General features: G+C 39.9%; 1 protein-coding gene across 1 annotated transcript in view; it reads right to left on the bottom strand.

The window, feature by feature from the left end:
- Positions 1–21,871, bottom strand: part of ATM (ATM serine/threonine kinase) — a 65,863-nt gene that overhangs the window by 23,867 nt on the left and 20,125 nt on the right. Inside the window, exons 17-36 of the mRNA XM_054973215.1 lie at positions 20,918–21,083; positions 19,850–20,049; positions 18,919–19,001; positions 18,677–18,832; positions 15,263–15,338; positions 15,049–15,182; positions 13,942–14,062; positions 13,034–13,210; positions 12,523–12,683; positions 12,115–12,361; positions 10,166–10,284; positions 9,607–9,733; positions 8,697–8,896; positions 8,130–8,304; positions 4,988–5,152; positions 4,177–4,309; positions 3,721–3,810; positions 2,274–2,445; positions 2,029–2,170; positions 257–433 (exon numbers count right to left, since the gene is read on the bottom strand). Of these exons, the coding sequence (XP_054829190.1) occupies positions 257–433; positions 2,029–2,170; positions 2,274–2,445; positions 3,721–3,810; positions 4,177–4,309; positions 4,988–5,152; positions 8,130–8,304; positions 8,697–8,896; positions 9,607–9,733; positions 10,166–10,284; positions 12,115–12,361; positions 12,523–12,683; positions 13,034–13,210; positions 13,942–14,062; positions 15,049–15,182; positions 15,263–15,338; positions 18,677–18,832; positions 18,919–19,001; positions 19,850–20,049; positions 20,918–21,083 (3,021 nt within the window). The remainder of the gene's footprint in view (positions 1–256; positions 434–2,028; positions 2,171–2,273; positions 2,446–3,720; positions 3,811–4,176; positions 4,310–4,987; positions 5,153–8,129; positions 8,305–8,696; positions 8,897–9,606; positions 9,734–10,165; positions 10,285–12,114; positions 12,362–12,522; positions 12,684–13,033; positions 13,211–13,941; positions 14,063–15,048; positions 15,183–15,262; positions 15,339–18,676; positions 18,833–18,918; positions 19,002–19,849; positions 20,050–20,917; positions 21,084–21,871) is intronic.

Here is a 21,871-nt window from a genome sequence, read left to right on the forward strand (position 1 = left end):
TGCTGAAAACTTATGGGATCACTTTTGCTCATATAATAAACTCTGATATAAATGTCCTACAAACATCTTCTACTTGCAAAGTTCACATACCTACAACTGATCTGTGGATTGATGAAAAATCAAGGTAGTAACATAATTTGAAATAAACATGTAAATTGCAAAGAATGCCTTCTGAACGCAAAATAAATAATAAATAGAAGACAGGGTGTAGAACGTATAGTAGTAGTAGAAGAGAGGTGCAGCAGTTTTAGCTTACCTCACACAAGGGCTTCAGAAATCGAAGGACTTCATTTTTCACCCCTCCACTATCCAATACTGCACAGGTCAAGGTCTTAATCCAATCATCATGGATTCTACTCTGAGGAATCCAAAGGGTGGTGTTATCCAGATCTTCTAAAGGATTCTCTCTTTCATTCTCAGAAACTTCCAATAACTAAACATAATTTTTTAAAGAAAGGAAAAATAGGAGTCATTAAATCCCCTTGATCAGTCATTTATATCCCTTTTTCCACAGCCATTAACAACCCAAACCTCTCCTTGCCCCATTCATAACGGTGGGGGAGAAGTAAAATAGTATTTGTTAAATGGCTTTGAAAATAATTTCAGATTTTGTTCAAATTATTTAGTGTCAACTGAGTAAGCAAACAGGAACAAAGTGCTTAAAACATTTTTTTTTAAAAAAATTAGCTGATCTAGCTGATTCACAGATGGAAGAAAAGAAAGGACAACTTGGTACAACAAAATCTGTAATATCATACTAGCCGACAAAATACTTTTCCAAATAAAAGGAACAGAAAACCCTAATTATCTCTGAGTCGATACAGTACATTTCATGAGAAATGGGTTATTGTCTTGTCATATTTCCAGTTCAATATTATATCTGATAAACAAAAGAAGAAACTAACAGTAAAATCCTAAGAAGAGTTATTCTAATCTGGAGTAACTCTTTTTAGGATTTTACTATTAATCTTGTATTTACAATTTAAGGAATATTTCAAACAACATAAATGATTCAATCTAATTTTAGTCCATCATTGTAATAATGTCTAGATATTAGTTGTTAGCCTAGTATTCAGTACCTATACCAATATTTACAAGTGTTGTTTACTGTATATCTGTGTTAGCTGCGTTGAATTAATATTTAATGTTATTTATCATTCAAATAAATTATTTTTTAACATGTGCTGCCTAAAAACATCGAATTTCTTCTTCATCAGGATGAGTGCACTGTGGCAAATTGTAAACCTTCACCTATGTCCCATATGTGCAGCAGTGAATATTACAGGTTTACAGATTTGAGAATGATAGCTTGATCCCACCTGGCCCTATCTGTGGGCATCACAGTGCTAAAGGTTTGTTTATTTCCTCAATATGACCGCACCCAAACATTCCCAATCACTATTTTCCCATTTCAATCTAGGATGTCTGGTGAAGACCTGCTAAGAGTGAATGTGTGTGCGCGCAGGGGGGAACAGGACAAAGGCTTGGTATCTTGCTATCACCTGATGGAAATCAGCAGGGGCATCTGTAATTTTGGGCAGGCCTTCTTGTACAGATTGCACAGGAAAAGGACTGCTAATATTGTTCAACATCTTGGACCCAAGCTACAAATCGTGCATGCTCTCAGCCTCAGACTGGGTCCCTCCCTACCAGGTTCTTCCTAGGCTCAAGAATCAGCACCTACTACAGAGCAGTGGGGCTGGCTACAATCTTTCATCAGGTGAGTCTTCCTCTATGGGCAAGAGTAGCAGACAGTATTCTCCAATATATCAAAGATTTCCATTTCTTTAAAGTGATGGGGAAGGGTTAAGAGACACTGAGAGGACCTCAGGCGTGGCACTGTCAGCAGATCCTGATTTCTTGGTAGAGTCAGGACCAGAAATGGGTAGCATTCCTCTTACCAAAGGGTTTTCTGTTGAAAATTCTGGGCATGAACAGGAGGAGCTGGCTGATCAGAGGTTTCCTCCTTCACTGAGAGAGAAGTGCAGGGATTCTGCACCTACCTTTATACAACATAAAACACAATACCTTTTTCTTAGATGTTCTGAAAGGATGTAAGTAGATAAGCATGGTATCTGCTTTGTTTTTATACATCTCCCAAAATGTATGACCAGTTTTGGTGGCTAAAATGTTTCTCAAACAAGCTGCAGCAGCTGACCGAACTTCAATGCTGAAAGAATGGCAACTGTTTTAGAATTCAGGTAACATGATTGTGTACACTTATTTTAAACCAATGTGTAATTGTTATATCCAACATTTAACAATATACCTACCAAGGATCTATTAAAGCATTATTTATTAGAGATAGCATTATAAAGACACACTGAAGTTCTTTGTCTTCAAAAAGATCCACTGCACTGTAATAGGATGTGCTTTTACTGTGTTCCAAAGCCGTGGTAGAAAAATTTATGGGACCAATTTCTCCCAAACAACTTCCAACGGCTTCTGCAAATGCAAATATTATTATTAAAAAACCATGAGATGACTAAATATACAAGCTATATATGTAAGGCAGTATTATTTGAAAATAACAGCAGCTAAGAAAAAAACTCATAGTATTCTATTTTTTGACAATGCTGCATTTTTTGTAAGGTTTTTCAATCACCTGTTAACAAATTAGTGTGGCAAATATCTCTAATTGAGTTCACCTATCCTTCCTACTCTGCAGATTTTCAACACTCTAAGATTCATTCATTACATTTGTAACCCGCTCTCCCCGCATGCAGGCTCAGAGCAGGTAACAGAAATCAAAAACACATGAAAAAACGTTAAATATATTAATTACATTAAACAAAAACCCAGAAGATGCCTTCTGTTCACAACTGCAAACAACTGACATGAGTTGCTCCTGGTACCTAGAGTTCTTTTTACAGGAAGAACTCCAGTGAAATCCTTGAATATTGAAGAACACACATGAATACAAAATCCAGGTAGGAGAAAACAGATTACACCGCCACTTACACAGCTCCTAAAGTTGCCTAATTCCTATGGTTCAGTAGGTGCTTTATTTTAAGCTAGCAACGTACCTGCCAAAAGGTGTGAGATAGTTCTTTCCTTTCACTGCCCCCTCCCTTCATTCAAAGATGGATCTTGTATGACAGCAAGCTGTAAGAACTGGCTCTGATCATCATTCCAATTGCTGCCAGAGCAGCAGCTGGCTGAATGGTGGCAGGGCAGGGATGAAGGACAAGACCCCTCACCCCCATTCCATTTCCAGTCCCACACCGTGTTTGCACCCTTGTAGGCTTAGGAGCAATCAGGACAGCAGCTTGGATGAAAGGCAGGAGCGTGGAGAGGAGGACAAGAGTCTTCTGCTCTCATAAAGAAATAATGATCTTTTACAGATGAGTTACATTTCTAAACTGTTGCTGTTAAAGGAGCTATACTCATTCAGAATGGCTCCTTAGTAATTGATTAATTAAAACATTTTATCCTACCTTTCCTCAAGATGGCTTACAATAACAGATTTAGTAGCCGCAAATGAGTAAAGAGTCCAGCAGCACCTTTAAGACTAACCAACTTTATTGTAGCAGAAGCTTTCGAGAGCCACAGTTCTCTTCATCAGATGCGGCTGTGGCTCTCAAAAGTTTATGCTACAATAAAGTTGGTTAGTCCTAAAGGTGCTACTGGACTCTTTACAATAATAGATTTTAAACATTTTCAGTTAAAATAATCCCCAAATCTCTCCCTCCTTCCAAAATAGGATCAGTTGATACTTACCCAAAACAGTATCAGTTGAGTTTACAGCAGTTTTTGAGAGCTGTAACAAACATGCCATCAGCTTTACGATTATGCAGTCCTTTGGATTTTCTATCATTTGAAAAAGAAAGCATTAGGATATTGCAAATCCTACTCAGTGGGGACTTATTCCCAGAAAAGCGTTTACATGATTGCACTGTATGCGTCTCTTAAGCCAAATACTTGAAAAATGTAAAACACTCATCCAATTTATCATTACATTTATCTCTAAGCATTTCAATGACTAAATCATTGGTGTACTCATAGGAGGTCTCCCATCCAGGCACTGACCAGCTTTGTTTCAACATGGCTGCGGCACTATGTGATCTCCCTGCTATAGATTTAGTTCAAAATTTCTTTTTAGAAACACCATTTCTAACAGCAGTCCTGATACTAAGACTACAATGTAAGTATGCACAGGGAGTCTCCAACTCTTACCCTGAAATGTTTTCATAAGGTCCTTCATCTGATCTTTATGGTTTTCAAGTTGTTTGCGTAAATCATTTAAGCCTTCAAGTCTCGTTACTGGTAAGGCATCCGAGATATTTAAGGATAGGAAATGATTAATTTCCTGCAAATATCAGGTAATATTTACATGAAGGATCCAATGTATATAGTTGTAAAATAAAATGTAATTAGTTACAAAGAGATATGCGTTTTCATTACATAGTAAATGTACTGCATTGTTATCTTCTGTTCTGCTCATGACAGGCAGGTTCCATTTGCAAAAGAGGGAGGACAATTTTCACTGACTCTCCCCCACTGCAGCCCCCCTGCAATTTTCACTGACCCCCCCACAATGTTCCCTAGAGCCCACTGGCCTATGGGAACACAAGCAAACATGGAGGCATAAACAACTGCAGGGAGAAGCAGAAATATCACTTATACGGCACACGAAAGAGCAAGAGCCCAGCAGCACCTATAAGACTAACAAAATTTGTGGTTGGGTATGAGCTTTCGTGAGTCGCAGCTCACATGTTCAGACACGTGGCACAGTGCTGCTTGCATGGGACAGGACCCAAGTGCACAAGTAAATGAAACACAAATCTAACGCATATTTAACTACAGTGTAATTATAATCATTTGTCGCCATAACCTACAAGCTTTAACAAAAACATATATACAATAAACAGTAAAAAAAAAGCCCTTCTTGCTAAATGTAGTAAAAAAATATTTCTAAGCCATCTGCACTTTGGACTTTATGATTAAAACCATGTTATGATTTCACAAATGAAAACAGTCACACTACCTCCAAAAGTGAAAACTTCCCTCTGCTGTACTTTATTTTTTGCTGAGTGGTCCGTAATTCTTTAAAAGCGGGATGATCAGGAAAGGGATCTAGATGTTTGATTGCCTGGTACAGGTTTTCATTGTCCTTATTACCTACCACAAGATACTTCAACAAGCCCAAAACCTACATAAAATGAAAAACAGGAGGAAGTGAGTCATGGAAGTTTCCCATCCAGAACATGCTCTTTTGTCGGTTTTCTCCAATTACTGACCAGCAGCACCTCATCCTCATCAGCTTCAATTTATTGCTCCCATTTCAGTCCACTACTACCTCCAGCCACTCATAGAGGATTGTCATCTAACCCAACAGATTCAGTTGTGGTTGCATGTTATGTACAGTCACGTCGCTTGTGACTTATGGCAATCCTATGAATGAACCAAGGCAAAAAGACGAAGGTCTTTTTCTTCTACCCTATGAATGAAAAACCTCCAAAACAACCTATCAATTAACTGCCTTGCTCAGATTTTACAAACTGCTGGCTGTGAATTCTGTCATCTCATTTTGAGTCTTCCCCTTTTTCTGCTGCCTTTCACCTTTCCTAAATGTCAGGCTATGGATGACAGGATATGGTAGACAGGTCCCCGTACCATTACAACAAGAAGTCCAAGCTCTTGGTTAAATGGTTTTATTCAGAAATCCAATCTTTTCCATATATATTTCCATAGAGTTACTCAGAGGCAAAAAAGCATCTCAGCCGTATATGCTTCCTTGATAGGAAATAAAGCTGGACAGCATCGGCATAGAGATTAGACTTCATTCCACATCTCCGGATAACATCTTCTAGCAGCTTCAAGTGGATGTTAACAGTACAGGATATGAGACAGACCCAGCAGGCCTCCACAGCAAAGATATTGCAAGGCTGAGCAAAAGGCCCTGGACTCCTGGAAATTAACAGGGATGCTCTGCTACTGTCACACTCTGACTAAAGACTGGGCAACCAATGCTATTTCAATCCCAAACCAGCCCGGTACAAAGATGAAAATGTATGTTGCTATCCATCTCATCTAAAAGTACACCTTTGTGAGCGGCGAGGGAAAGGAATGAGGACAAAATTTGCAAACCCAAGGCAGGATCCTGATTTCATTGTGCATAAAAACAAAGGAATGAAATAACACCTAAACATCCCCACTATGTATCTAACTTTAATTGTAAAAAAAAAAATCATTTTCAAAAATGTATCCTGAGATTTAAAAGCATGCAGATTGTCCTACAAAGTCCAAAGACAAATGTGCTGCATGAATTCAAATCCCAGACAAGCTTTTTCAGACTGTATTTTCTAGTGCCAATTTTAGTGACAAAGATATGATTTTCTCAAAAAGATCCCTTGGCTGGCACCCAAAAAGCGATTCTTCCACATACCACAGTCTTCTAAGGCATATAGTCATCACAGAATACAGCAATTTGGCTGAAGGATACAGCAAAAGTAGGCGACAGAACTTTAAAATATAACGGTTGCAAATTACATTCAGTTGGTAAGTGTGTAATCCTTATTACAGTCTTCAGTCTAAATGCAAATGCTAACAGCTCTTAGCTAGATTTAATGACAGTCACACAGTAGTCATAATTAAAAAGAAAAAAAAACACTCCATATTTAACTCAATGTTTTCAAAATGCAGATGTGTGCAAATCAGGTTTCCTACCAAGTAAGCAAAAATATTTTTTTTAAAAAATACACCATTGGTAACTAACTAGCTAGGTGAAGTAACAGACAAAAAATGCTAAATAACACAGAGGAGAGGGTACTACAAGCAGGATACAGGGTACTCCAGAGGGAAGTATTAGCTATAAAAGCTGAACTACACTATGACAAAGACTACGTTTTATGGAATATTGCTATCTAGGTCATATTGCACAATATATTATGTTGCAAGCAACTTTACATTTCTATTAAACCCTCTCTCACTCTTCCTCCAGCCTTCCCTACACCACTGCTCCTCACCTTGGCCTCATGCCAAACAGGTGTGTCCTTTTGATGCCCCAAGCTTCCATTCTTCATCAGAGAGCTGAAGCCCTCCCCAACATCGACGGGAATGGCGCCTGTCAAGAAGTAGCCCGTAGGAGTCTCAAGGCGAGTGCAGCTGCTGGGACCGCCTGGGCCTCCCCTCTCTCACAGCTGTCTGTGAGGGCCAAGAGGCAGGGAATAGGCATGGCAACTTAGATGCCGTCACTCAGCTGCTGGGAGGAGCCCCAGCCCAGCACAAGGCCCTCCCATGGCCCCTCCCTTGTATGAGCAGAGGGCTGAATTCCCAGCAGGGATGGGGGAGAAGCCTCAAGTGGAGGACCAATGGGGAAGTGGGGGCAGGAACTGGGGGCAGTGGTCTAGGGTACATATAGCACAGCAGCCCATGGCCGAGGAAGAAACAGTTGGGGTTCCAACTCTTCTGTGGAAGCACTCAAGAGAGAACAGGAGGAGCCCAAACAACCTGAGAGAGGAGGAAGGGTGAGACCGACATCCCTTCCCTTTCCAAAGCTGAGGCTTACACAGGCATGCTGCCTTGTGCTCCTGACTGCTTCCCCCCCCACACACTTTTTTTTTTTTGGCAGAGCCAACAAGAAGGGGCCAAAGGAGCTAGCTGTCAGCCTCCCCACAATGTGTTTAAAACTGAAGGGAACATTGCAACACCCACTCTGGTGTGACCCACTTCTTCAACAGATACTGGTAAGTTCAGATATCATGTCTGATTCTGAGCCAGGACAACTCTGTGCTGGTTGTTCCTGAGGGACACGTTTGACGATGATTGAAGTATTAGTTTAATTCCAGCAATTTATGGTTGTTCTAACCTTTTCATGGCTCTCGACACAGTACTTAACAGGATTGCTTGCATGGGTAATCGCAGCAGATTCAAAGAATCGTGCAATTCGTTCTATGCACCCTAACAAATTCCACGCTTCTATAAATACGAGCATCCCCTAATACTAAACCACTATCTGAAACAGAGGGGGCATTTCACAAGCATTTTGTGATATTGAATGAGCAGTCTGATATTAAAAAAAGAAGCTAAAAATACCATTAGGCATACCCAAGCAGCTACTTGGATTCTCTCCAAAATGGAGGGAAATCTTTACTAATATACAAAGTAAATGCTTATTAACAACCTACCTCTTCTTGGGCTTCAGGCTGTTCTCCAACTATAGGTGTTAGCGTACCCACGATAACATGTAGGTGACTCCCTAGAGCATCCCCACAATATGTGACTGCTGTGTGGCAAACACGACTGAGAAGGTCACAACATAGCAAGAAGCTCCGGAGGGACACCCCTTTCAGAAGCAAAGGCCTTTTTAAAAGGCATATATAAAAATAACAGAAAAATATTGTTATACATATAAATGGAGTGTGTGCATCAAGAACATTTTGAAACCAGAATATATTGGGAATAGCAACAAACTATACAAATAATTGTACAGCCCCACAAATAAAATGAAAGTAATGGAACATAGTCATTAGAGGGTTCAGAGGTAGAATTTAATGGTCCAGATTCAATTCCAACAATTCCATTTAAATGATACTGGACAGCAAGGTTGGAAAAGACCTCTGCTGGAGACCTTGGAAAATGAATGCTAGTCAGAGAACATAGTTCTAGGCTAAATTTAAAGCATGCCGTATATGCTATATACATCACTTAACTGCACTGTGCTTTGCAAATCTGTAAATAACAATTTTATTTACCTGTTGCCAATGTGGTGTATTATTGTATAAATCACATCCCGAAGAACAAAAGCCCATGCGCCTCCTAAGCTATCTTTTATTTCTTTCAGTAATAAATTCACAAAAAAATGATATATCATAAGATTTCTATGTTTTTGGTAAACATTACTTGTTCCAGCTGACTGCTTACATATGGCAAGTAAGATTCTTTGGAATGATTCCTATAAAAAAAATAGAAAAACACACTAAGAGCAATCTCATACATAATTGGATTTTAAAGTGCAGCATACGTTAAGAAAGTATAATACCAAAACAAAGAAAGAGAGATACGCACTCAATAAGACTGTTTGCCTTAGGCTGTGACTTAAGGAAGAAATGACAGCCACATGCCAAGTTCCCTTCCCTTTTACCCTAATGTCGAGTACGGCTTATCAGTACACCAGTGTAGTAGATTCTCCCCCTGCTCTACACAATTACTGGCTGCTGATTAAAGGTGACGGAGAAATGCTTACTAGTTGACATCAGAACACAGATATGCTGTAGTAGACAGTATCAAGGGAAAAGGAAGAACTAGATACATGGCTTCCATTTTTAGCACAGTAGTCTATATAGCATAACGGGTATCTCCAGACTCAATGTTATACATTTCTGTAATTTTTTTTCTAAACTCAATTGCATGTTCTGGTATTATTCCTGAAATGCTATCAGACATGTCTCATCAATAAAAAATCTGTCATTATTAAATAAAAATGACAAATTAAATTGTATACCTCTCCAATATCAAGCTACTTTTTTCTGGCCTTTACACAGATTACTACATACTACTAATGTTATCAATACAAAGTTTCTTCTTGTAAAACAATGCTAAGGCTAAACTCAGCAGCATCTACTGTCATATCACATATCTCAAAACTGAGCATCAGTTACTTACAGGGTTTTTGGAAAGAACTGCAACAAGACTTTTTGACTTTGTTTTATGGCAACTACTAATGTAGTCCAGTGTTGCTTTGATGACATATGATGGGAAATGAGGAGGATTAGGAATGGGATCTAGATCTCTGGGGAAAAAATGAAAAGCTTGCTTGAGCCTTCCAGAACCTTCTGGAATCCACAAATATAAATACGAACTCTTTAAGTGCCACTAAATAGAATCAGACTGGACTGACAGATTGGTTCTCATGACAGGAAATAGATTCACATTAGAATAGATATTTAAGCAACAGTTGCACATTTTAATCCATACAAATTTATATACATGTTTTAATACTGCTAATCTGAGTTGGATTTCAAATACAAGTAGGGGTCATGTCTTGGCTCAGTATTGGATTCAATAGATAAAAAATACCAAAGGCCAAACTTCTCCATACCATTCCCAGTTCTTAAACGATTCCATAAACATTTAAGTAACAATCACAGCCACTTACACTTAAACAAAATCATATAAAATATGTATAACACACTACACACTAACAAAGAAAAGTAAGCTGTACCCTGTAAATCTGGTTAAAGCAGAATCTTCCCCTGCTTTGATACTGAGGGGTTCATGTAAAGTCATCAACACCTCAACCACAATCTCTGGTAAATTACTGTGAGTTAAATTGTCCATCAGCTATAAAAGAGAGAGAGAGAGAGAGAGAGAGAGAGAGAGAGAGAGAGAGAGAGAGAGAGAGAGAGACTGAGTTTTACCATAATAAAAGGCTGATTACTTTATTTATATGACCCAGTAAGTTCTCCTTCATACATTGCTCAGCTCAGAAACTGAGAATTTGCTTCCCTGTCAATTCTACTTTTACTTGATCCTCAGTAGGCCAGACCATTATCCTCTCCGTCCTGGATGCAGACTCTTTGAAGAAATAATTGGCCAGGACCTAGCCGAGAAGTCATCTCCCTTCTTCGGCGTGCGTGTGTGTGTTTGGTTCTTCTAGATTAGACTCCTGATAGTCTGGATGATGGGGGAGGGGAAACAAGGCTGCCATTCCAATATTTTTTAACCTCTACTTTGATTCTCAAGCGAGAATCACTTTACTTTGCTGGTGCAACTGAAGAATGGAAAATTAGAAATTTTACTCAATGGGGGCTACCAATTCAAGTACCTGCAGGCCATGAGGACCAGCATCCACTGAACTCCTCCTTTATCCCCACGACAAAAGCAGGCCACTCCCCCACACATTTGAATTCTGATAAGGCAACACTGTGAGTGAGAACAATGTGGCAAAATAAGTTTTATGTGTGTAAGTGTAAGGTGGCTGCATATTGGAACCAAAAACTCTAATGTTAAATATATGCTGATGGGGTCTGAACTGGCTGAAACTGAGATTGAAAGAGATCTTGGGGTTGCAGTGGAAAGCGTGATGAAAATGTCAACCCAGTGTAGCACTGGGGAAAAAGGTAAATTCCATTCTAGGAATTATTTAGAAAGGGAATGAAAATATCTTAATACTCCTGTACAGATCTATGGTGTGGCCTTATTTGGAATTTTGCAGTTCTGGTCTCCAAATTTCCAAAAGGAAATTGCAGAGCTGGAAAAAGTACAGAGGATGGCATCATGATACAAGACGAATCAGGGATTGGTGCTCCTTTTCTATGAGGAAAGGCAGGAGAGCCTGGGAATTTTCAGTCTTGAAAAAAATACATCTAAGGGAAGACATGATAGAAGTTTATACAATTATGCATGAGGTGAAGGAAAGTGGATAGAGGGAGCTTTTTCTCCCTCATCCGTAATACTCAGCAACCCAATGACGTTGCTGAGAAAAAAGTTCAAGACAGACAGTGATGGCCATGAGCATAGATGATTTTAAAAGGGGGTTAGACAGATTCATGGATGAGCGGTCTGTCAAAGGCTACTAGCCATAGTGACTGAAGACAGGCTCTATCTACAGAGGCAGCAGCCACCTAGGCTAACATATCTATGTATTTTTATGCAGTATGGGTGTCCCTTCTTGACGCCAACCAGAATTTAGAATGCAGGCTCAACATTTCTATCCAAACTAACTCTTGACCAATCACTGCAAAAGTCTGGATTAAAGGTGTTTAGCCCACCAAAAGAGGAACTAGTAAGTAATCCCTCAAGGCACTTCGACAGCTTTGAGGATTTAATTGCCACAATCCAGCGGATAAGCCTGTGTTGTTCTAAAAACATATCTATCCTTTCTCATCTTCCCTTGTGACTGAAAATACACTGTGAGAGTCTTTTCCCCAAGACACATGGCCTGTTATTGTTACCTCCAATTAGTATTGGGTGACTTGCAATAACACAGCATGAAAATCCCTAGAGCATTCCAAAGACACAAAACAATCAGTACACAGCAAAAGATGTGTGACAAACTAGGAAGTACATTTACAGACAGACTCACAGCATAATTGTAAGAGGATATTATAGGGTGACGCGACCTCTAACATTTCTGCGCATTGTACAGAAAAAATAGGTTTTCCTAAGTACCTGTTTTCCTAAGCAATTCCCATCCTTCAGCATGTCATACACTTTGTGAGCTCTCTCTCTCTTGTGTGCCATTTCACTGTCTTCTTGGTTTTGACAGGCAAAATAAGGAAGAATATTGAGAAGGATTTTTGGAAAGCAATGCGCCAGAAGCTGATGCCAGTCTCTCTCAATCTTGTTAGCAATGGATTTTATTTCTTCAAATTGATCTCTAATCACCAATTGTGGAATCAAAACTTTGTAACAGGACCTACAAATTAAAAAACTCCATAAGGTTTGGAAAAAACTTTACATGCTGCTTTACGAAATAAAAACAGAGACTTTATCATTCAGTAATATCATATGTTAGATTTTCCATATTTTCAGTCTACATGGAAAAAACATGCATGTAATTATAATGTAGAAATGTACCTGTAGAACTCTTCCAAACTAGAGTAATTCAACAGAACATATGGAAAAACAGAAAGGCTATAGCCACAGTTCAGCCACTCCAGAACAAGATAGTCCAAGTGGGTATTCATGAAGTCTTCTACACTTTGATAGCCAAAAGTGCCAGAAATCCTTTCTAATACCTGCATTTTGAAAAAAGGCAATACTAGATAACCTTACTCTGAACAGTGGAATCATAGCCGTACAGTATTTAGGGGAAAAGGGTTCTAATTGGTGTTCATGCCAAGGATTCTCCCATTCATTTTACCAAACAAGAATTTCATGGAAACCGTGTATGTAGCAACTGTGTTTTCAGAACTATTTATTCTAACTATGATATAACACATCACAATGGAGTTTTACATGAGTCAGATATTTTGATGAATTAAATGCCTTTTCCCATCAAGAGTAAATTCTTTGAAAATTGCAAAAAACTTGTTTAGCACTGCATTGTCAATTACATTCTTTAGTGACAGTCTCCCAAAGCACTTACTTTTCTTACAAGCAGAGGATCTAATCCATTCTCTTTCACACACTGGAACATGGCAAACAATGCCTGCTTTTCACACACAGGACTGCAGCATAAAATCGTGGCTATTAGCATGAGCAGCACTGATTTTCGGTTATAGTCTTCATCAGGAAGGTTTTCTGGGCTCCCACTGTTATGTCCCTTTATTCACAAAGAAAACAGAATGAAAAGGAACTCCTTTACCTATACCCAATCAAAATGTGTCTTAACAGTTTACATTTCATTAAAATGGTGTATTGATTCAGAGTTGCAACAAGCTGGCAAAGAAGATTAGATCATCATCATAATTTAAAACTTTCCCTATAATAATTTAAAAGTTTTCCTGTTAGAGGATCTCCAAAGGATCAAAAGCACTAAAAGAATCCTACTGCATAAGTCTGACACAGCATAAGGCAGCCTCATATACTTATTATTTGTATTAACCAATTAGTAGACAGATCAAGAGCGAAGGCTTTAAAAAGGAACACAGTTCAATTAAGTTCCAAAGACATCTTTGCAAGACTTTAAAAAAAAAAAGATGCAACATGAATTGGGCTTCTACAGGCTTGGAATAACTACAGTCTTTAGAACAGGAGACGCTATCAAAATGCAAAAATACTTTATTCCTACTTCTTTAAATCTGGAAAAGAACAAGAGTCCAGTAGCACCTGTAAGACTTAACAAAATTAGTGGTAGGGTTTGAGCTTTCGTGAGCCACTGCTCTGAAGAAGTGAGCAGTGGCTCATGAAAGCTCATGCCCCACCACTAATTCTGTTAATCTTACAGGTGCTACTGAAATCTTGCTCTTTTCCACTGCTACAGACAGACTAACACGGCTACCCATCTTGATCTTCTTTAAATCTATATGCATGTTTAATAACAAATTATATTACCAGTTTCTTTGTTCCTTCTTGAACACTGATGTACAATTGTTCAAAAGCCTTTTGTTGGAGCTTCAAAGGAAGAGCTTCCAGTAAGCCAGTCGAATCTCTCAGTTTCACATCTTGAAACAAACTTATAATAACCCAAACAGGCAGTAAATTGGTTAGAATACTGTGCAGGTTCACTTTGTTTTATCAAGGAAACAGTTTTGTAATTTTTCAGTCTGAGTGCTTCTCTGATGTTCCTGCCCCCTCCCCTAAGATATTTTTATGACTGAGCAACCCTTGCCTCTGTCCAAGATGATAAAGATGGAGTCATAAACACAAATGGGTGAAAATCAAGTACTTCCCAATAAAGATCAACTTGCAGAACAAGACAGAGAAAGCAAATATACACATTTGTCTCATTATACCATGCAGGAGGGTTTAATTGTTTCTAGATCCATCTTCATCCCTGCCCTCCTTAGGTTCTCCCTGAATTTTAAACTTGGGACTCCATCCTATGCATAGCAGATGTTAGAGATGGCAAATTTTCCCCACCTTCCTCCTTTCCCCAGCAGATGATCTGTGAACACTGAAAAGGCAATGCAGAGGGGTCTGGACCCACATAGACAAAACACCACAAACATGTGCAGCTGTAGTGATGGCAAGAAGGAAGAAGCAGGCACAATTGCTCTTCTATTAGCACAAGAGGCACAGCTGACATGAAAGACAGATGTGGACAACTCCCTGTCCCTTACTACAGCTGCCCCTACTGCTTGAGGTTTTTTCTACAAGCATCTCCCAACGCCCAAAATCACCTTTCCGGGGCTTGCAGAGAGCTGCTGGGGGAAGGGGAAGGCAAGAAAGAGCAGTCTCTGCCTATGCATTCTGCTAGCTGTATGCAAGATTGAACCCTGGGGATTTTACTAGTGGAACTGGACTCTCCTGCTCACTTAGCAAGGAAGTACAAGAGATGATAGCATTTTTGTACAGAAACTCCTTCATTATGAATCTTCATGTGTTTTCTTCTACTTGTACCTCTTTCAGTTGTAGGGGAAAATGCCAGGCAATTTGTAATGACCAATTAATTATCTTCAGATGATATTCAGATCACTAAAATAAACCTGTAAGATATACCTGGTTATTGACTTAGCTGCAACCATACAAACTTGAAAACTGCTATCAGCAAGGAACTGGGGGAAAGCATCACGCACAGGAAGACTTTCTTCGCCTTTTACATCTAGCAAGGCCCACTTTGAGTGAGGATCAGCCTGAAAAAAAAGGCAGTTTTCTAAGTTCCATAAAAATGTGAGAAACATTTTTTGATCAATGTTGCTGAAACTTGACTTACCTGAAGTATGGCTTTCATGCATTTCACTAATGCTATTCTTAACGGAACTGTGCATTTCCCTTTATCTGACAATTGCCTGGAACAGACAGTATTTAAGTACTAAATTAGGAAAGTGAGGAAAAAACTTCTATTACTAGTTCCAGTTTTATGCTATGTGATTTTTTTGGCATGTTACAAAAGAACTTTTTTGCATCTTTAGGTCATGCAAAGATTCAAGGACAGTGCATTAATAACTGGTATAATAAACATAACAGACTTTCATTTAATTTTCTGGGAATCATTTTTTTAGCAGCAGCTGAATCCTCCCTCAAATTTCCATATGCACAAAGGGGTGTTTGTGAATTCTGCCAATTCTCCCCCCTCTAGCAGTAGACCCGTGACCCTCCCCTGCAGCTATTCCGAGGGATCTCCCATCCCTCAGGGTCAACTTAGGGTAGAGGGGGGCATTTGGGCTGTAATAGGAGGCGCCAGGCAGAGAAGTCACACTTTCACAGATAGAAATCCCTCCATCCAAAGAAATTTTAGGCAGGATCTGGTCACTAAGTGAGGAGTTTTCACCTGGAAGAAAGATCCGGGCACCATCAGAGCAAGGTTCCATCCAACAAAGGAAGACTCCTCACTATGCAGAAGGCAATGGCTGGATCCATGTCAATGAGCTGTCAACACCCCAGTAATGTCTTATTTTATATCCCATCTTTCTCCCCAGTGGGGACCCAAAGGGGCTCACATCGTTCTCCTCTCCTCCATTTTATCCTCACAACAACTTCGTACGGTAGGTTAGGCTAAGAGTATGTGACTGACCCAAGATCACTCCACAAGCTTCCACAGCAGAGTGGGGATTCCGACCTGGGCCTCCCAGATCCTAGTCCGACACTGTAACCACTATGCCATGCTGGCTCTCTACGCCACACTGACTCTCTGTGGTATGAAGTGCCACAAATGAGCTACAAAGTTAATAGTAATGAATAGGAGAATACTGAACCTCAATAGTCTAGTGCTAAAGCACAATTACTCTGTCCTACTGACTGGAGAAATGCAGGGCTAGGTCAGTAGGCAGCTGTTCATATAATCCTAAATCTATATAACCAAAGGAGGAAGGGATATTTTATTTCTCCTTCCCTGTGCTGTGTGGAGTGTTAGGCCTGAGAGGGATTAGGGTTAGAGAATGAGCATCTTGAAACACAGATTTCCCAACCCTAATTTCACCCATCATTCTAAGATATGATAAACTGTGACAGGCTGTGAGCATAAAGCAATTTATTCCCTTTCTCCCTTCTCAAAACACCACCCTGACCTACATTTCAAACCCTGAAATATTAAAACATTTCAGACATTAAAAAGCATTTAAAACAACCACACAAGGTTTAAAACAATAAAATAAAACATAAAATAAACATTTTAAAAAAGCATTAAAATGTGTAAAAATGGAGAAGGGCTAATAAAAATTAGTGGGGAAATGCCTAGTAAAACAAAAAAAGTCTTTACCTGCTGGAAGAATACAGTGATAGAGGGAAACAGATTAATCTCCATGGGAAGGGAGATCCAAAGTTTTGGCACCATCACTAAAAAGGCCCTTCCCCAGGTTGCCAGTCTTCTAATCTCAAACTGCCAGGGCACTCAAATAAGTGCCTCTGAAGATGAATGAAGTGGTTGGGTAGGTTCATATGTAAGTAAGTTCTTCAGCTATGCTGGCCCCAAGCAGTATAGGACTTTAAAGGTCAATACCAGCACTTTGAATCGGACCCAGAAGCTAATTGGGAGCCAGTGTAGACAGAACAAAACTGGAGTGATATGGTCCCTATGACCCACTGCAGTCAACATTCTGGCTGCAGCATTATGTACCAACTGTGGTTCTGTGCAAACAATAACTTCTGGACAGTCTTCAGGGACAGCTCCATGTAGAGCACATTACAGTAATCTAATCTAGAGGTTAAGAGGGCATGCACTACAGTGGCAAGATCTTTCCTGCCCAGGAATGGCTGAACATGGCGAAAGGTGTCCCTGGCCGCCGCCACCACCTGTTTAACCAATGGGAGGCTCAGGACGAGCAGCACCCCCAAGCTATAAACTTGTTATTTTCGGGGGAGTACGACCCCATCCAGAACAGGAGATATCCCATTTTTTAGGTCTAATCTTCCCCCAACCAACATCTCCATTTTGTTGGGATTAAGTTTCAGTTTGTTAGCCCTCATCTGTCTCAAAACGTCCTCTGGGCACCTGTTCACGGTTTCCACAGCTTCCATGGAATCTGCTGGAAACACAGGAGGGAGCAGGGAGTCATCCGCATATTAGTAGCATCTCAGCCCAAATCTCCACATGGCCTCTCCCGGAGGGTTTATGTAGATTTAAAAAAGCATGGAGGACAAGATGAAGACTTCCAAGACCCTACAGACCAGAGGCCAAACGGCTGAGCAGCCCCTCAGCTTCAGACTCTGAGATCCACCTCTGATGTAGAAATTAAACCGTCACAGAACAGTACCTCCCAATCTCAGCTCTAAAAGGTGGTCCAGAAGGATACCATGATCTATGTTATCAAAAGCCACCAAGAGGCCTAGGAGAATTAACAGGGTCACACTCCCTTGTCCATCTCCCAGTGCAGGTCATCCGCCAGGCCGACCAAGGCTGTTTCAGTCCTATTACTAGGCCTGAAAGCAGGCTGGAAGGGATCCAAACAATCAGCTTCATTCAGAAAACCCTGAAGTTGCCCAGCCACCATCGTTCAATCGCCTTGCTCAATAATGGAACATGTGAGACTGGATGGTCATTATTCAAATCTGCTGAACCCGGAGTAGGTTTCTTTGAAGAACGGATGCAACAACTGCCTGCTTCAAAGCAGGGGTGACCAAACTCTCTCTCTCTCTCTCTCTCTCTCTCTCCCCCTGGGAGGCTTTTACTATGTCCAGTCCACCAGCACCTCCCTGGCAGATTTAAGCAGCCAGAAGGAACAAGGGTTGTTAAAGCGGGTGGTGGGTTTCAAGCGTCCAAGAATCCTATTCACATCCTCAGATTGAATAAGCAAAAAGGTATCCCACACATGTGGAGAAATAAGCATCCTCGGACCATCTGATCCTGTCACTGCTAATGCAGAGTACAAGTCAGAATGGATATGAGAGATTTTACCTGCAAAGTGTTGAGCAAAACTAGCAGAGAGGGCTGCAGAGCAGTCCACCTCCTGCCACTGCACAGAACCCAATAGGCCCCTGACAACACGAGTTCTGCAACCCGGGAAAGCCAATCTTTCTGGGATTGGAAGGGATTGCTGTGGAGGGGTGGGGGAGAACATGGTAAAGATTCATACACATTAGCACCTTCTACTCATTGTTGAATCCAGCCCTTAGTGTAGAATAGTAATGACTCCAATTGTCATATTTATAGACATTAAATGCACTGCAACTGGAAATTGGTTTAACATACCAAAATGCTCCAACAACAGTTAAAAATTGTCCTTGAGCTTCACTTAGGTCATCAGTATTTTTTCTGGAAGTATCCAAAGCAGCCACCACAGGAAGGAGATTACTGAGAATTGCTGAACAAACTTCTTGATCTCGACGGTAAAAGGAACACACATCCCTGAAAGAGAAGGGAAGAGAGTATGATTAAATGTATTTGGAAAATATTAATTACTGTTGTTTTATTAAATAAAATTATTTTCTTACGAAAGGGGCTTGAGAAGTAAGATAACATGATCTTCTGGCAATGGATTTTCTTCATTAGGGAGTTCCTTCAACAAGAGTAAGTACTAGTATAAAGAATAATTTAAAAAAATTAATGTGTTTGTTCATTTAGGCATAGAGCTACTCTTATATCATCTACCTTTAAAAATAAAAGGGGGTTGTACACTAGGTTATAAATGTTAGATTTGCAATTATTTTAATGTTAGTGCAGGATGGGGTCCCAACTTTTTCGAGACTATGATGTAGGCACCTTTGGAATTCTGACACAGGATACTGGGTACAATTACAAAATGGCTGCCACAAGAGGCAGAGCCACACACAGCAGAAGCCCAAATGCAGGGGAGAAAAGGAGTAATTTAAAAAATATACTGGGAAACAGAAGAAAGATAAATTAGAACGAACGCTGTGGTGGCAGCTGTTGCCAAAACATTGTTATTTTAATCTGCCCAGCCAATTGGATCTCCAGTGGTCAATCAAGCATCCCCACCTAGTCCCCACCCACTTTCTAAAAACACTTGGTGAGTGCCTTGGGCACCAAATTGGGGGCCCTGGCACAGGATATTAAAAACTATTTGCCAATCAGACATCTGCCAACTATTCCCAATGTACTGAAGACAATTCTTGTTCAGTGATTAGTAATTTTCAATGAAATCCTAAGCAGAGTTACCCCAGGATAAGCCCACTAATTTCAATGGGCTTAGACTGGAGTAACTCTGCTTAGGATTTCACTATTAGTTATTTAGCACAAAGCTGTAGGAACATTTACAAAATGCCTACATCATTTTAAACGTTCATGTTCATCCAGGAAACGGTCTTGCTTAAAACGGTGAACTCAAGATAAAAGTCACTTCATGTGATGTGCTGCAACAATACAGATAAGCTAAACAGAACCCTTTCCCATTACCATACTCACCATCTGCAGGTGCAGTGGTTTAACAAGATCAAATGCACTTCCATCAATTAACATTAAGAGTTTCCTCTGAATTTCAGAAGGTCTAAAGCAAACAGTTTGTACTGGGGCTGCTGTAACAGCTATACACAAGAATTTGACAATATCAAGCAGCAGCAAATCCTGCTTAGTGAGATGTTCTTCTGACAATGGGCTTATAGCACCTGCAAAGGAAGTTTTACCATGGTCAAGAAAAAGAGAGACCCACATCTTCAAGCATGCAGGGGACATGCAGGGGAGTTACAATTTCAGCTGTTATACACGTCATCAGATTGTTCAAGATCTGCGCCTCCTCCATACTGCAGCTGCCACGTATAGAGAAGAGTAACTCTGGAGTGACAATACTGGCCCCAAAGAAACTCGTGCCTAATGCCAGCCATGCTAAAAATTGTGTGCCTTTGGCGGTGAGAAAAACACCTCAATTTCTGTTTTTTAAACAATTTACATTATTATGTTTTCTGCCAGCAATTTAATCTTTTGAAGAATTATTCATTAGCCTGTGCCAAAACTATTCACATGACGATGATCCAAAAATTCAAATTTAAACCAAGGTATCACAGCACTTTTAATCTTGCTGGGTTTCAGGAGGAATCCAATTCAAGGACTCAAATAGTTGGTTGTGATATATAAGACTAAAGTGTTTAGTGCTAGTAGTGAGTATTTGAAGTACCACTTTTCCCCATAAAAAATCTGAACTGTTTACTATCTGTTTCAGATAGTATCCCTTTCTGTGGGTACCTCCACTCTCAAGAATTAGTCCCTAATGACCGGAGAAAGGGCCTTTTCAGTGTTGGCACCCTCCTCAGGCAGATTCATAGGCCACTAAGGATCACCATTTGGGTATGAGGTCAAGACTTCCTCATTCTCCAAGGCCTTAAGAATTAAGTTGTGTTTCTGTAATTTTATTTTACTGATGGCTGTTTTATCATTTCCTTACATTAATGTTGAAAGATGACAAATATATACTTAAAATAGACTCAGAAGTGATTTTATAAAATAATATAAATGTATGTATGGGTCAGATCAAAATACCTGTCAAAATCTGCAATTCCCCAGCCTCATTTACGTCAGCAGCATCAGCAGAACGGTCATCAAATAAGTCCAAGACTGACTTTTCTCCATCCATTCTGCTCCCTTCAGCATCATCTTCCATTAAATCCACGTCTCCAGCTTCACTTGGCTTCCCAGTAAAAACCATCTAACAGAAATATGATTTTCGAATTCTTTCATTCTTCTTTTCTTACAACGGAATCATAGCGTCTTATAAGAAGCTAAAGACCCTTGCAACTCACACTCCTGATTCCAATGGCAAAAAACCAGCAGCAATCTATATACAAACCAGGAAAGCATCATCCCTGGTTGCTGAAAGTGTGCATCTGATGTTGGCAGGATACCACAGAACTAGGACCCCTGCTGGGGAAGGCCTTCTCTCTTGCCTTATAATTCAAGCAAGTCATGTAGCTAAAAAAAGTCCCAATGGGTAATCCCCAGGTGACCTCAACTCTCTTCTTATATTCTGCAAGTGACAATTCATAGCTTTTGAAGTCCACACCAGTATGTGTCTTTATTAATCCCAGAAGCCAACATTATAGTATAATGATATTTTCTTATCTTTCATTGTATGAATGAGAATGGAAACTATTATAGATTACGTTCTATAATATTTTACAGTGCAAACATAAAAACACTTCCGGAAGTAAGGCCCGCTGAATAGACCTGAGCAGGATTCTAAAGCAGACCTGCTTAAGATTGGTCTCAGAATCTCCTGGTAAATGTGCAAACAAACCAGGATTAGCAACAAGACCATCTTGAGCTGTTCATAAAGATTTAAACAAATGCAGTAATCGGTACTTAAGCAACATGACGACACTTATATGGTATTAATTTTGCTGCATTGCAGATGTGGTTAGATCATGCCATGGTCATAGTTTAGAACAGATTTGCAATTTGTGATTCCACTCCTATTCTGCTCCAATGTAACAATCC

This window comes from Eublepharis macularius, chromosome 3 (genome assembly GCF_028583425.1).
Source record: "Eublepharis macularius isolate TG4126 chromosome 3, MPM_Emac_v1.0, whole genome shotgun sequence".
Taxonomy (NCBI): Eukaryota; Metazoa; Chordata; class Lepidosauria; order Squamata; family Eublepharidae; genus Eublepharis; species Eublepharis macularius.